The 16,577-nt window shown below is 48.6% G+C and overlaps 1 protein-coding gene across 1 annotated transcript in view; it reads left to right on the forward strand.

The window, feature by feature from the left end:
- Positions 1 to 296: 296 nt before the first annotated feature.
- The window catches only part of TSPAN4 (tetraspanin 4), a 133,666-nt gene continuing 117,385 nt past the window's right edge, over positions 297 to 16,577 (forward strand). Inside the window, exon 1 of the mRNA XM_088525828.1 lies at positions 297 to 629. Within this exon, the coding sequence (XP_088381954.1) occupies positions 297 to 629 (333 nt within the window). The remainder of the gene's footprint in view (positions 630 to 16,577) is intronic.

Consider the following 16,577-nt stretch of genomic DNA (forward strand, 5'->3'; position numbering starts at 1 on the left):
CGCCCCGCCGCCGCCCGCCCGGGCTGCCGGCTCCCCCTCTGCCGCGCGCCCTCTCCGGTAGCGGGGGGCCGGGGGCCGCCCCGGGCATGGCCGCTCGGGCGGCAGCGCCCGCGCCCGCCGCCGCCTGACTCGCGACCGCCGAGCAAGTTTGGAGCGGCGCTGAACTCCCCGGCGGGATGGCGGCGCGGAGCCCGCCGGGCGGGCGGCAGTAGCGGCTGTGGAGCGGAGACGCAGGAGGCGACTGAGCCGCGAAGCTGCCGCCCTCGGCGCCCGCGCCCGGGCCGTCCGCAGGCACCATGCGCAGGTCCAGCACGGACGAGTCCACGTACCGCCGGAGCCCGTCCCTGGACAGCAAGGATTACAGCTTTCCCCATGGCGCCTTTCGCCGCTACAGCAGCATGTACGGCGGCCAGTTTGGGACCGCCAGCAACTCTTTTTTTGGCTTTCACACCAACCCAGGCCCCAAGGCCACCAAGGCTAAGTACACGTCTCCCAAAGGGAACAAGTACGTTGTCTTTTACCTGGATCTCTCATTTATTTTTCTCCTAGAGCTGAAGAGGTGCAGCATGGCTCACAACTGCCTGCAGTGCATCAAGTACCTAATGTTTGTGTTCAACCTCCTCTTCTGGGTGAGTACTGCCCGGAAAGCGCGTCGCTGCCGCATTCGTCCCTGCTTGCGCGGTGGAAGGGGAACTTGCTGCTGCTTGTAAACTTAGACCTTGGGAGCAGGACGAGCAAGGCGGGCATTAGGCTACACCGTTAGTCTGTGTGGGCGACCTGTGGGGGTTGCTGCCTTCATCCTGCTCTTGCCAGCGTTGCAGAAGTGCTTCAAAACTGTGGCACGGGGCAAGACAGGTTGGTTATGGAGGGCACTGCTGGTTCGGGGATGCCACGCTCAGCACGTTGCCACGTTAGAGCCACTGTCAGGCAATCTCTCTCGGTCCCGGTCGGTCCTGGGTCCCAGAGCAGAGCCCGCCTTGCCACTTGTGGGGCTGTCATTTTGGCAAGAGCTTGGTGAGCCGCGAGTTGTGCCGGTGGGATACCAGGACACGGGGGTGCGGCCTTGCAGCGGAGGCGGCAGCTGGCCAAAGCAGGGCAGTTGGGTGTTTCGCTGCCATGAGTGAGCGCACAGGTTGTGGAAGGAGTTGGAAGGAGCCCCGTGAGGAGCCTGGGTTACACGTGCTGTTCGTCGCATGGAAAATAGAGTGGCATAGTCAGTGGAGTAGGAAAGGAGGTGAAGTCACGTTCAAAGTGACCTGTCTGGACCATTATGTAGGAGGGTCTGCGGTCGGGGCTTTAGAAAGTGCCTTTAGATGCTTTGTTCTTCCAGGGTGGCTGGTTAATGCACTGGGGAACAGGAGTTTTGGGAAGTGCCACCATGTCTGCTTGGCGCTTCGGAATGGGGGTGGGACTGCAGTTAGCTTTCAGCTTTTTCTCATTGCCCCTTCTCCATACGAGTTTTCTGAGCTGTGCGGCAGGATGTCAAGGGAAGTCTGAAGAGCTGTTCTTCAGTGTGTGCTGCTGCACTGCCAAAACCAGGAGCTGCAGGGCTGGTGCATTAGGGAACACAGAGCACAGGCAACTCAGCTGACCTGAGCCGTGCGGAGGAGTGGGATGCGGAGTCCACTGAGTTGGTGTGGTCCTAACCAGAGCTACGAGACATGAGGAGGGAGCCCTCTTTAAGCTCTGGATAAGCTGGAAGAGAGTCTTAGTAAGACTGCAGTTTGTCTTCCAACTCTGACCCAAGTTCCTTCTGAATTTCTAAATATTCTCTCACCCCAGCTTCTGCTAAAGCTTTTGGAACGATACGGAGCCATGAGCCTTACTGCCCTGCTAAGCCATGCACCTCTCCTGGCCATCCCTGGGGGAGATGGCAGCACCATCAGCTGGCTGAAGCGTGTGCTGGGGAAAGGCAGTCGGCTGCTGGTGTGAGGAGCTCTCTTCAGCGCTGTGCGTGGTACTGCCAGAAAGGGTAGTCGCTGCCTTCTCATCCCTCACAGGATTCATCTGGTGCTTAGACGTGTGCATTTTCCAAGAAAAGTGCACTGCTGCCAGTAACGTGTGTATTTATCAAGGACAGATTGCACACAACGTGCGTGCCCTGATGCGTGTTTCCCTAGGAAAGCCTTACTCTTTCGTCCTTTCCCTAAAATCATCAAAGCTGTTCTCCAGTGCTTGGAGGGAGAGGAAAAGGAGGGGTCCATAAAGAGCGAATAACCGTGTGCCAGCTGGGAGGGTTATAAGTGAATTGAAGCCTGTGAGCAGGGGAGCGGGTGGCGGCAGATTCCGCAGCACGACTTCCCTTGCGTTCCCCCTTGGTGTGCTACCTGCACAGCAGGAGTGACTGGTGATGCTCAGGCCCAAATGAGATTTGCACAGCATGGAGTTATAATGTGTGCCATTCCTCAGCTCCTGCCACTGGGGAGGGCTGCTGAAAAGAAAACATTTTAAAAAGTAGTGGCTTAAGCTGACCCATCTTCAGGAAAAGCAGGAAAAAGAAATCCCCTTCTACCGATCAGAAATCTTGTTGTGATTATAGGTTGCTGCTGCTGTTTTGTCTTTAAAGTCGTCAGTTATCTGTCATCTTCTACTTACTAGGAAATGAAAGTAGGTGTGTGTCTGCGCAGAAGCAGGATTTCTCTTCAAATACCTACTGGGCCAAGTTTTGCCATCTTACCCTGTTTTCCCTGCCAGCCTTTATAGGTAGCTGGTTAGTGACAGGCACTGGAAAGTAGAAACAGCGTCTTTCCATGCTTCGACCTACAAATAAAAGCTGCTGAGTTTTTTCACGCATATAAAGAGCGGTCAATGCACTGAAAGCATTAAACACCTGTTGTAGGTTCCTTCTGCTCTATATTCTGTTTGCATTCTCCTGTTCCGGTCCGTGTTTATGAGCTCCGGTCACCTTAGTGCCTCTCTACAGCCCCGTCCCCAGCACTTTGAGCTGCCCTGCAGATGGGTGCCAAAGTCATGGCAGTCCCCGGCTCCGTGCGGCTGCAGTGAGATTGCTGCTGCGCTCCTGCAAAGGCGATTCTTCGCTGCAAACCTGGTGAATTTATAGGAAACAAAATCCCAGAGACCTTGATTTTAAATGTTCCTGGCAAGCTTTATTGCATTAGGTGCTGCACTCACGCTGTAAAATTTTTACAAGATGTCATATAACCTGTGAAAATAGAGCAAATTTTTCCTCCCTGGTCTCTCAGCTGGAGAGCACAGAGCCCTTTTGAGGGTGCCTTGGGCCTCAGGTGCCCTGTTGGTGGTGGTGCCAAGTCTGTCTGTGGGCACAGCAAACCAGGAGCAGTTACTGTAGGGCGCCAACCTGGTAGTCTTACTGCCTCAGGTAGCTCCTCCCTCCCTGAAGAGTCCTGCTCACATCGCTCTTTCCGCTGTGAAGAGTCCTGCCCAAGCCGTTCATGGGGCATTTGCAGCCACCCCAGGGCATTGAGACATGAGAACACGGACACAGGGTTGCTGGAAGGCAGCACGGCAGCTCCCATGGGAATTGTCACGCGGGTGTCATTTTCTGGCACGCGGCCAGCAGCGGGTGGCAATCCCTGTCTCCCTGTGCTGGCTTGTGAGCTACCTAAACAGCTTTTGGCACCTGATGCATAATATTTGCCTGGCTTCATCCTTTATACAGACTTCAATTTTCTTTTGCTGAATTGCTGAAACTAAAGATCTTGACTGATCACAAAGCAGAATATTTTTTTTCATAATGAAATAGACTTATTTTACTGTGAAATATCTGGGGGAGTGTTCCATGTTCTGTCCTCAAAATATCCTGAACTCCTTTATGACAGTCAGTAAAATGAGGTATTTGCTTTCTGCGCTTGTAATCCAAGATTCTGCTTGCTTTCTCCTTTTTGTTTAAAAAAGGTAGGATATGTCCTCAGGGCTACATGAGTGCTGTGGAAAGGAAAATGTCATCTCCTTAATCTCCCTTAGCTTTTGCCAGCATTCCTTCTTTTTTTTTGACTTGCTACTCCCAAGCCACCGAGACTTGAAAAAGGAAACACTTGGAGCGGTACCTTTGTTTCCAGCAGCTCTTGCATTCCTTAGGGAACTGTGCTAGGGAAGGCTTGCTAGATTAGTAGAAGTTTGCCCATCCAGGAATTGAATATGCGTGGTAGACACTTGAGATAATACTCTAGCTGAGATTAAAAAGCAGTAAAGTACACAGTTTGTGAAGCTGGGCTGTAGAAGACTAGCATGGAGAGAGGAGACAGCAGCAAAAAAGAGGAGGCAAAGAAGTGCTCTGGTGTATCTTGGCTTCAGAAACACGAAGTGCAGGTCAGGACTGCCTGGAGAAGCAGAGCCAGGGAAGCACGAGGCAGAGCTGTTGAATTTTTTGCACCAGCATCTGGTCAGAAGTAAAGCAAGCACCTCTGCCTTGCTTTAGGAAAGTGCAGGTGAATCCAAATTTCAGCTTGCGAAGCTAAGAGCAGGTGATGCCTGGCTGGTGTTGCCACTGAAGGTGGCTGGCCAGGGCTCTGACGCCTCCAGTAAGGTGCGGGCTGCTGGGTGGCTCCTTCATGGCTAGTGGTGGGTATGGTGAGCCAGGCCGAGCAGTGACCACCGGGCCCCTGAGCAAACTCCCTTGTGGGCTTCCCTGTGTCCTCCCCATGAAATATTTCACTGAGAATGTGATGGAGATGTTGGATGTTTATTTACTGTTTAATCTGGGTCCAGGGGCCAGCTGCGGGCTTCTTGCCTTAGCATGGCAACTGCAGACCCGGGTTGGGAAGCACCAACGTTGCTGACTGGGTGCTGTAGGGATACTGCAGCAGCACTCCTTATTACTTGGGCATAATTGGAAAGGACAAGGGAAGTAAGGAGACCTCCTGGGGATAACTTTCCTTCCTTGCACTGTTTTATTAAGAACTGCACCTGTGGGTGTGAAATCTGTGCAAGTTCCAGCATGCAGGGCCACTGCACTCTGAGGAGCCAGGGAAAGGAGCAGCGGGGCATGAAAACGCACTGTGGGCTGTTGGGTGGTCTGAGAGAAGTGTTTGGCCAGAGGGTGGGGGTAGAGAGGTGTCTCTTTGCTTCCTTATACCTCATTTAGAAACTATCTGACCTTGTTAGCTTCGGAGGAGAGACATGGGCCGAGCACCTGCTTATTCCCTAAGCTGGGAAATCTGAGGAGAGAAGCAACTGATTTTGTTGAGTTGTCCTTCATCTGTATCCTCCACCCTACAGCAGTCAAGTGAATGCTGTTATTGGCGGCTAGAAACTCCAGAGCTTGCTGGTGGTTGAAGACAGTACTAATTTCAAAGCTATACTCGGCTGAACATTTAAGTTGGGGCGCGGCGGTGGGGAGCAGTAGATTTCTAACATGACTGAGAAGATTTTATTTTGTTTGCTGCAGCTCAGCCCCCCTGGGTTTATCTACCCTCCTGTGGTGCAAAATAGGTTATTGCAGCGGGGATGCTAGAACAGTAATGGTGAATATATGACTTGCCCTCATTTAACTGGGCAGGCCCTCAAGAGTGAGGAAGGCAGTTGCAAGGAGAACCCCAGGAACCTCGCGCTGGACTGGGGAGCCCATAGCAGGGTGGTGGGCTGTTATTGGAAGCAGCCCCATTGCTTTGTCATTTCTTTTGCACAAGTCCTGCAGCTGCTCCTGCAGAACTGAGTGTCGGGCAGGGCTGCCACGTGCCCGGCTGCAGGGCAGGCGGTCGCACATCTGTGGTTTGGCCGTCACGCGCAGAAAATGGTCTGACAATCTGTAAAACAGGCGGCCTGCCTGCACACGTAGAACAGACGGGTGAGCTGTGATGACCAAAGATCCGATCATACGGCAGTATCCATTTTACTCCTGTGCAATTAGTGCAAGGGGGGTTTACCCCTGAATATAATTTTCTCTAGCAGCTTTGCTAGCTCTGCTTCTCCTTTGTTATTTAACTCCTCCAGGAGCTACTCTGTCGCTCACTGACATCTTATCTCTGGCTTTATGAGGCCTCTCTAAGGATGTATTTTTAAGCAGAACTGCTTTAAAAGAGAGGAGAGTCATTTGATATAAGATTATGCTCTTCAAAAAATGGCATTTCCAGAAGAGGCAGAACTATTGAGACATGATATCTGAGAGAGAGACACGATGATATTACCACGTCTGATTTTTACGGGCACCAATTGGAGCTTTTCCCATTGTGGCACCATTCAGAGTGGTGCTTTCCCGTGCCAATTCCGGAGTTTAATAGAGCTTGGGATCACACTGCAGCCTTATCTCCCAGGGAAGGCATTGCAAAGGGCTCCATTCGCTACCTGAGTGCAGATCTTCTGAAAGCCTTTCAGAAACTAATGACTGTGAAAAGGGACACAGCTGTCAAATCAGGCAGACGTTGACAAATGGCCTTGCGAGTTATTTGTGCAACGCTCAGCCAATGCAGTTCAATTCCTCGTCTTTGTTTCCTTAGGAAGCCAGGCAAGGAGGGGAAAAAATTGCCTTCAGGTGGGCTATGTCTTAGGTACAGTCTTCCAGTTGCTCACTATAGGCCTGTTTCTCATGCCCAAGAGGAGCTCTGTAGCGTGGGTGGGTTTGCTAACATGCTCCTTGCTCCTTAGCAATAGTTCTGGCAAGGGCTGAACATCTAACGTCGCAGGATTTGCTCTCAAGTGTCATCACGGAATTGTGTTGGGCTTTGTGTTAGGTTGAAGGAGCGAGGGAAGGTGCCAGCGCGTTGGCCCACGCAGCACGGCGCGCAGCGGGTGCGCAGAGGTGGCCTTCTTGGAGCAGAATGGCTGCAAACGTTATTCTCGCTTCTGGACCGTGACAGATGTTAAGTCCATCGTAGTCAATACTGCAGCCAGCATGGAGGATGGCAGAGGCAGATGAGATCATCTCTATCCTTCCTTCTCCTATGAACATTTCCTCCTCCTCCTATGAACATTTCTGAATGCCAGGCAAGACTTATTTCTTCTCCTTGGGGGAACTATGTTCAATGGAGAGCAACCAGTATGTGTGCCACTACGTCACTGTTGACTCTGCTCGTGTGTTTTATTCTTTACTCCTTCTTTGGACCTTTCCCTAGAGTGCACATCTTTTGTCCGGGGGCTTGTTTGCACCATTGTACCCACAGATTATCTAGAAACCTGGAGCCCCATCCTCTGTCTGTATACAGACACTGCTGTTGTAAACGTGATAAATGTATTTGTTTATTTTAAGCCCAACTTTTGGCTAAGATAGCAAATCAGGTTACTAGATTAGTAATGTAAAGCATCTATGTAAGATACATAAAGACACTCTTCTCGGGTGTTAATAAAGTAAGCACTGCCAGATCAAGAATGAAATGTGGAGTAGGAGGGATTGACTTCTGCGTGTGCATGACTGCAGATGCTAAATTGTGTTTCTTACTACTGTCCTGTAATTGTTTCTCCTGGAAATGTTAAACATCACAAGATGCTACAGAAGTAAATGAAATTGAAATTGCAGTCTGTAATTAGACTGTCATACTGTAATGCATCTTAAATTTTTCTTCAACAGAAAATCTAATACCCTCCAAAAAACCCTCTCAAAGAGGCTTTGAGTGCAAATGCATGCGAAGCCTAGTAATCAAATATGATTCAGAGCAACGGAATGAGGCTTGCTCCTAAGATGCTATACATTTGAAATAGGGGTGTGGGTGAGGCAGAAGGTTGCTACACAAGGTCAGAAGACCCAAGTGACCGTACTTTGCAATGTCTTACATAGAGATGTTCAGGAGTTTCAAGGTGTATTTCTCCGCTACACAGTATTTCAGATTGCCCATAGAGTCCTTTCTCCTCTTGCCTTGTCTGTGGCACCTTTGCTCCTGCTCAAGCGCATTCACAATCCTGTGGCCACAGCCATTGCTGTACATAATCTTATTCCCATAGTTCCTCTGAGCTATGCGCTTTAACACATGCCTCCTAATCCATGTCAGTTTGATCTATCCTAGCTTAATATATGCTTTGCCTACCTCCTTGGCATGCAGCTCCTTGGCTTCCTCCTGCGGTCCCTCGCCCCAGGAGGTAATGCCGGCTGTCCCCAGGGAATGCGTGTGGGGTAAAGCCACGAGCTGCTGCTCACACTGCACGTGCATGGCTGGTGGTCTTCTTTCTGTGCCTCAGGGAACGTAGCCAGGGCTTGGAGACCAAGGGAACCTGTGCTCAGGGGAAGGCGAAAGAACAACCACCAGTCCATCGGGGAGCCACTGCTTCTCGCTCGTGTCTCCCTTGGGAAGAAAATTTCACCTTTTTTTTTTTCCCCGAAGTGGCTTTTCTCTGTCACCATTGCCAATGTGAGGTATCAAACAGCAGGTGCGGGGTGGGCTGCTTAGAATTAAAGAACCTAAGTATCCTGTTCAAAACCGACTTAGCACTTTGGAGCAAAAATCTCATTGCCTTAGTGAACGAGGCCGTGGCAGGCCTCAGGTGGGGTTACCCAGCTGTCGCGCGGCTGCAGCTCCACTGGCCGAGTTGTGCTTTTGTCAGGAAAGCTTGTTTTGTTCAGAAGGTGTCTGTGAGACGCAGCAGCACAAGCGCTTTTGCTGGTATTGGTTGCTCCTCTGCTGGGGGGGAATTTCTTCTGGCCACCAAGACTTAAGAAAAGCAACGTTGCATGCGTTCCCCAGGCAGAGCGGGGCGGAGGGAAGGGCGGGAACGTTGTTGGCTTGCTCTCTTTTACTATGCACAATAGTAAGTTGGATTCATTTATGTGAAATTGAAGTCTAGTCTAGCTTTTTCCAGAGGCCTCTTTGAGCGTCTGGAGTTTTGCGTGTCAGTCTTGGAACTGTGACTTGGAAGTTACCTGTGTCGGACGTTGGGTCTATGAAGTGAAAGAGGTGATGTTGTCGTTGCTCACTGCTAATAACATAAACAATGCACTAGCACTAGGAGGAAGAGTTTAACTGCTGGGGAAGGATAGTAGCTGAGGGCTGTGGTGGCAAAATCAGATAGTGGCATCGCAGTAGACCTGAAAAGCTTTTTCCTGTACCTCCCTCCCCTAGAGTGGAGGGGGAAAGTGTCTCACCTTCCTTCACAGGCTCCTGGCCTGCTGGAGGGTGTTTGAAGTGGACGGCTGGTTATTGGTGAAGTACATAGCACATGGAGTTACTGTGGGGCCACGCGGCAGTGAGAGCAGCCCCTGGGGTGGCACACCTACGTGCGTGGTTTGGGCAGCACGTGCCCTTGTGCTCAGGCATAGGGCCTAGCAGCTGCACAGCTGCTCAGTGCCGTTTGTCTGAATCAGGCCTTCGTGTTTTGGAGTCACTTTGGATGCTGCCAATACTTGGGTTTGGATCAGCTTGCTTTGCTTAGCATGCATGAGCAAGTGCTCTGTGTGCATGATTTCAGTTTGGCCTCGCTGCTGGTTTTTTCATTAGCTGATGTTTTTTCTCTCCAGCCACTCGTTGAAGAATTTTTATTATTTTTTTTATTGTGTTTGCAAAAGTGCAATTGTGTTGCAGCCATGCGGGAGTGCTGGGAAGCCAGTTCCAGAATTTACTCCATGTGGACCCTGCTTGGCTGTCTGCTGGGGTGGTAGGAGCTGTTGGGTTGCACTGTGAGTGCAGTGCTTTTACAGACCTTGGTCCCAAATCAACTCAGTAGAACAGCCTAATTTTCTCATCACAGGTTCCATTAGCTGTTATGCACTGATTCAATCACTGGATCTAGGTGTCACTCCTCAGCTGAGTTACTCAACAAGTCCGTTTTCTCCAAAGGGCAGCATAGTTTAACCCATTCTTGGCAGGCTGCTCAGAGAGGCAGCACTGCACAAAGAGGTTTGGGGATTATTTCTGGTTTTGTCTCTGCAGCTTTGCTTTGCTGCCTTCCCAAAGCTGCTGCGTAAAGGCAGGAGAATGCCCCAGTTTAACTCTGTGGCAGGCAGTGTTTAGTTAAGACTGGACATAAAATGCTTCTCGCTGCAGTCCAGTTTCTCCTGCCCCCCCGGTATCTCTTTTGCATGGTTTTCCCCACCAGCGTCCATCTGCAAGACCATTCATTTGCCCTCAAACACTGTTACTTGCTCTGTTAAAAGGAAATGCAAGGCAAGGATTTGTCAGGGGCCTCTGGGAATCCTGACCCATCGCTAACTCGGAGCCTGTATCCCACATCGCTTGCTTGAGGAATGATCCTCCTGTCTCAGGATGGATGGAAACACAGATGCCTAAAAAGAGGACAAGCTACAGAAAACAGGGGGGTGTTTTTTGTTGCAGGAATGTGCTCTAGGTGTCCCTGCTGGAGCAGGGGGGTTGGACTAGATGATCTCTAGAGGTCCCGTCCAACCTCAACCATTCTGTGATCCTGTGACTTTCACCTTGATGAACTCTTGCCTTGGGCAGAATGTAGAATTCGGTGCTTTATACAGGCAGTTTCTTCACTGCATGCCTGTGCGCGTGCATATGTGTTCGTGTGAGTGAGAGCTAAGTGAGCTGCTGCAAGTAAGTGTTAAATTTTGGCTAACAAGATCATATTAGGCTTAGATTTTGAAATAACAGTTGACAGCTGTGGGACTTAGAAATGTAGCAGGCTTGGAAGTTGTGCTCTAACACTGGCATTGGAGCAGTAGGTGTTTGTCTTGGACAGGCTTATTTTGTGCAATGAGGAAAAGCATACATCCATTTATACGAATATTTAGGGATTTTAAAAGCAAAATGAAACAATTTCCTTGAAATAATACAGGACAAGAGGTGGGAACTGCAAGATCCACTGAGTACAAAGAGAAATAAAAATAATTGTTATGCCAAGATTCATAGATCATGAAATAGAAAGTCTCAGTTGACTTTCCTTGGCAGGTTGGTTACCTTGTGGGAAGGAATTTCAGGGGGGATTTTAGAGAGAGGTCTGTCCTAGCATCTCTACCTTTAAATCACTGCTCTTGAAGGGATTGGGCTTCAGAGGTAAAAATTTTCCCTGCCATTGGCAGTTGCCTGCCTGAGAGAAAGCGCTTTTGAGCTTGATGTTGTAAAGTCGTGTTTGTAACACAGGCGATGCTTTTGAAAAGTGGAGGAAGGTTGATTAAAAATGCAATGTAGTAATATTTGAAATGATGGTTTCACTGATGTTGTCACTTGAACTGGAAGTTGGTTGTAGTTGTCTCCTAATTAGGACAGCGCTTTCAATTTCCAGATCCTCTTCATTCTTTTTTTTCCCCAAAATTAGAGTTTTTTTAAATTTGTCTTGCATAAAATGTAAAATTGTTTAGTAAAGTAGTTGTTTTAGTCTTTTTCAAAACAGCATCTCTTTGCAACCTGGGTTATTTAATAGCAGATATTCTAGGCTGTTAAGTACTTAGGTGTGTTAGGAGAGAAAAACTATTGTCAAACGTACAGGAAAGGTTAAAAAAAAAAGAGGGAATTAGGGGGTTATTTGGATATATCAAGGTGTTTTATAATGGAATATGGATCCTTCTACTTTTGCTCATCAATTATTGTAGAATATGGATGGCTGGGGATGGCTGAGTCACCCGTCCTGGGGAAGGTTATATGTGACAATATTAGATGTGGTGATCTTTTAAAAGGACTAATGTGATGTAAACATCCATGTGCTGTTGAATGTCACTTAGAGCTGGACACCTCTTTCAGGTCCTCGGAAGTTTTTGCCTGGTTTCTGTCTTGAAACTCTTCAGTGAGTTGTGTATCTTCTCGGTTACCCAAGGTTTGCTGAGAGAAGACAGGGAATGCTCTCACCTGTGCATACGGCATTTGTGAGACAGATGTGGGAAAGGGGGGGCAGTCTCTTAGACTGTGAACTTAGTGTTATTTCTCCTGTGTAGGTTAGCTTGTAAAATTACAGAACTATTTTTCTCAGATGATAAAAAATTACTCAAGTTATTAAAGATACAAGAAGCAATTTCTGAGCACAGGAGTAGCTGTCTTGCAGGAGAGCCAGCCTCTGAACCTTGCAAAGGAGCCATCACAGTATGAGATGCAGCAGCCGTCAGAGCGGGCAGGCAGGCCCATTAAACGCAACCTGCGAAAAGGTTAGCACAGTATTACAGAAAATTGGATCTTCATTTGCTTTCCTTGGGACTTTCCTCACATGGATCAAGAGACTTGATCAGACAATGAAAAGCAGAGTAGTGCTAAGATAGTGAGAAGTGCCTCAGCCCTCTGCCTCGTGTAAGCCCTGGATTACAGAGAGCAGATGTGACGTGGCCTAAGCTTCTGCTCAGTCTACGATCACATAGGGAGCGGGTCTAGAAACGGCAGGCCGAGGAAATGTAGAGCCATATCCACGCTGGTGCTGGGAGCGTAATTGCGTTGAGGCAGCACTAGCCCTGGTGACTTGAGTCTTAGCGTTAGAGTTAGGGTTAGGTCTACGGTTATGGTTAAGAGAGTGAGACAGCCTAGAGTCCCATGGGGAGTGGTGACAGAAAGGGCTTGTGAAGGGAAATACAGCCAAATATCCAGACTGGTGCTGGGAGAATATTTTTCTTTTAGGAAGCACTAGCTATCGTGACCCTCAGGCTTAAGGTTGAGAGAGAAAGTGCCAAGCCCAAAGGGGAGCGGTGCTAGAAAGGGCAAGAGGAAGGAAAGATAGCGCCCTGTCCAGAAGCCTGCTTGCCATGTAGGGAGTTTTAGGCATGGTGACCTCAGGGTTCGGTCTAGGATAGGGTTAGGAGAGAGAGCAAACCTACGGGCAATGAGGAGTAGCACTAGAAAGGGCAAGTGGAAGGAAATGACCTAGCTAGGTCTAGCTTCAGGTTATGGATAGGGCTAGGGTTAGGGTTCAGGGAAACAGAAAGCCTGGAGCACCATGGGGAGTGGCCCTAGAAAGGGCTGGTGAAAGTAAATATATTGCCATATCAAGAGTGCTCCTAGGAACATATTTGCTGTTTAAGCTGCACTGTGCATGGTAACCTCAGTGATAGGGCTAGGACTAGGGTTATGATTAGGAGCAACCGAAAACCTAAATAGTCATGGACTGGGTCGCTAGAAAGGGCAGATGAAAGGAAATATAGCACTTTACGTGGACTGGCGCTAGGAGCGTATTTTTAGTTCAGGTAGTACTAGGCCTGCTGACTTCAGTCTTAGGTCTAAGGCTGATGGGTGTAAGTTGAAACACAGGAAGTTCCACCTTCATGTGAGGAAGAACTTATTTCCTGTGAGGGTGCCAAAGCCCTGGAACAGGCTGCCCAGAGAGGTTGTGGAGTCTCCTTCTCTGGAGATCTTCCAAACCTGCCTGGATGCCACCCTGTGCCACGTGCTCTAGGTGTCCCTGCTGGAGCAGGGGGGTTGGACTAGATGATCTCTAGAGGTCCCTTCCAACCTTAAGCATTCTGTGTGGATTCTGTGTGTAGGGTTAGGGCTAGGGTTAGGGTTGCAAGAGAGAGAAAGCCTAGAACCCCATGGGGAGTGGTGGTAGAAAGGGCAGGCGAAAGGTAATGTAGCGCTGTATCTAGACTGCTCCTAGGGGCATATTCTGTGTTTAGGTATCCCTAGGCTTATTGACCTCAGGTTTGGGCCTAGGGTTAGGATTAGGCCTAGGGTTAGGGTTATGAGAGAGAGAAAGCCTAGAGCCCCATTGGGAGTGGTGGTAGAAAGGGCAGGTTCAAGGAAATATAGTGCCATATGCAGACTGCATCTAGGAGCATATTATGTGTTTAAGTATTACTAGGCCTATTGACCACAGGCTTTGGGTTAGGGCTAGGGTTAGGGTTAAGAGAGAGGGAGAGAGAAAGTTCAGAGCACCATGGGGAGTGGTGCTAGAAAGGGCTGAGAAAAGGAAATATAGTGCCATATGCAGACTGCTCCTATGAGCATATTTTGTGTTTAGGTATCACTAGGCCTATTGACCTCAGGCTTGTGGCTAGGGTTAGGGTTAAGAGTGAGAGAAAGCCTAAAGCCCCATGGGGTGTATCGCTAGAAAGGTCTGGCGAAAAGAAATACAGTGCCCTATGTGTGCTGGCGCTAGGAGCGTATTTTGTGTTTTGGTATCCCTAGTCCTACTGGCTTCAGGCTTTGTGTTGGGGTTAGGGCTAGGGGTAGGGTTAAGAGAGTGAGAAAGCCTAGAGCTCCATGGGGAGTGGTGCTAGAAAGGGCAGGCGAAAGGAAATACGGATCCATAGGAAATACGGTGGTGAGCTCACTCTTAGGGCTAGGGTTGGGGTTAATAGAGCTCAAAAGCCTAAAGCCATACTGGGAATGGGGAATAAAAGGGCTTGTGAAAGGAATCTAGCACCCTATCCGGATTGGTGCTAGGAGCATATTTTCCATTTTAGGGAGCAGTAGGTGTTGCGATTTCAGGCTTAGAGCTAGGGTATGGTTAGGGCTAGGTTTAAGATTGAGAGAAAGAAAGGCCAGAGATATTTAGTTCCTGGTTGAGAAAGGACATGCTAGAGGGCATGCTATACAAAGAATAGTTCCAGGAGAACATTGTATTTTACCATGCTCTAGACCTTGTTTTAGGCTGTTAATCCAGGAGATTAGGTTGGCAGATATTGTTCATGTTAGGGTTAAGAGAGAGAGAGAGATGTTACATCCTTGTGGGGAATAGAGCTAGAAGCTGCATGTTAAAGGAAATGTGATGCTATATCCAGATTCATTTAATAGAGCATTGCCCTTGAGACTGCATTAGGCCTGGCAGCTGCAGGCTCTGCACCCACCAGAAACTTTTCTGGCTTCGAGGGTTAGGATTGCAGTTAAGAGAGAGAGCCTCCAGGCCCAAGGAGAGTACATTTCAGAAGGGGAGTGCAAGGGAATTGTGGCGCTGTCTCTTTTTCCCAAGTTTATCAATTGTTCCAATATGAGGTAATCTTTATTCTTACTGTCTTGTCCAGTTACCTCCTTAGCCCATCATGGCAGCAAAGGCCCTTTTGTTACAGTAATGTCCTCACTTTTGCTTCAGTATGCGGTTTCTGAGGAATTGGCTAAACAGCCTTTCTGCTAGGGTTGATTGTTTCATAATGCAAGTGCAAGGCTGGCAGGAGTGAAGCCGCGTCTCTAACAGAGGGAGGTTTGAGTGGAAGCCCCTGGGGACTGGCTGTGGCTCCCTAGAGACGTGCTGGGTGGCTCCTGCAGCAGCAGTCCCCCTTCACCTTCCCCAGTGGGCAGCCTGGGAGCTTCTGTGAGAAAAACTTCCAAGATTCTTTCTGGATTAAATAAGGAACTTTCTCCATGCATTTAAATCACTGATCGCTTCTTATGATACTGTAGTGAGTTATATTTGTTTTATGTCTTGTAGTTAGAGGGTAGAGGAGATGGCAAAGCCTCTGTTTTAAGTAGTGGATATGGAGTAACTTTTAAGTTCATGGTGCTTGGCAGCTTGTGCACCAAAACAGCAGAGTTGTTGTTCCTCCTTTCTCAGCCCTGCTTCTGGGTCTTTATGGGGAAACGATGTTAAGAGAAACATACGCCCAGTCTTGCTGAACAGCAGCAGTGCTCCTGCCACTGCTCGGGCCAGCAAACCCAAGGGAGTTCAGCATGGCTGGCAGGACAACAGCAGCAGCAGGTGCCGTGGATGGCAGGGGTGACACGGACAGTATGAAGTGTCGTGGGGTGAAATATGAGGCTCTTTCAGAGCATTTCAGAGCTTCCAAGGAGACAATCTTTTAGTAAGTGAATGATGTTGATCCTTGATTCGATTCAGCAGGCAGTGTATCTTGACCACCAGAGTCCTCCTAGTCTCTCCATGAGTTACAGTAGTTTTCATTCCTCTTATGCTGCTGTCTTGCTTTCTTCCATACAACTGGTACAGGTAGCACTCTGTTTTGGTTCTGGGAAACCTTGTGCTCTTCCCTGCTTCCCAAGGTGCTAGGAAACTTCTGCTGATGAAATGCTGTTAATATAATGATCGATATTGCAAAACCTCTAAGTATAAACACATATTTGTACTTCTAAAAAAAAAAACTTATTTGGAGAAAAATTCTTAATTGGAAACATTCTTCATTAGAGAAACATTCATAAAGAAACATCATACAACAAAAAGTTTGTTTCTCTAATAGAAAATTTGTCTCCTATGTTTGCAGAGAAAGTGGGCCAAAGCTGGTAGTCTATAGGGTGCCACAGCCCCTATCTTGCCTTTTGGATAGATGCTAGAGGGACTGTCTTCCCAAAGGCATAGGTGTGCTTTCCTTTTCAGAGCAAGCAGGAATGCAGAAGTGGGATAAGTCAGAGGGAAACGTGGATGATGCCAGTGGTGACTCTCAGAGTCTCAGAGATTCCTTTCTCTTACTGCTCCTTTGGGAGACAGTTTTGCTGGCTGTGGTCTGGGTCTAGGCAGGGATGCACAGTGGCTGGCAGGTAGCAATCCTGCATCCACGGCTTTACCCACAACAACGGTCAGCCCAAAGCTCTGCTTTCTCTGCCTTGTTTTTTGTATTTGTTTTGTCCTGTCTGTCCTAACATATTCTAGCTGTTTCACCATCATCCATCTATTCCCCTGTCTCTGCTCTGCACATTTTTTGCAGCATCTCTGGTTTGTGAGGCCACTCTCATATCAGGATGAGAATTCAGAGTGACCCAGTGCTCTTCTCTGTTCTTTTTCTCTCCTCCCTGCTGCTTCAACTTCATTAATTTCTCATTACTTTTCTTTCCTTTTTTTTTTTCTTTCCCTTCTGCTGACCTTTCTCTTGGTTTCAGGTTTCCATTTTTAACCATGTATTTGCATCTAAGTTG

The sequence above is a fragment of the Tinamus guttatus genome, unplaced genomic scaffold (genome assembly GCF_059628265.1).
Source record: "Tinamus guttatus ecotype Peru unplaced genomic scaffold, ASM5962826v1 Tinamus_guttatus_pri_ptg000240l, whole genome shotgun sequence".
NCBI lineage: Eukaryota > Metazoa > Chordata > Aves > Tinamiformes > Tinamidae > Tinamus > Tinamus guttatus.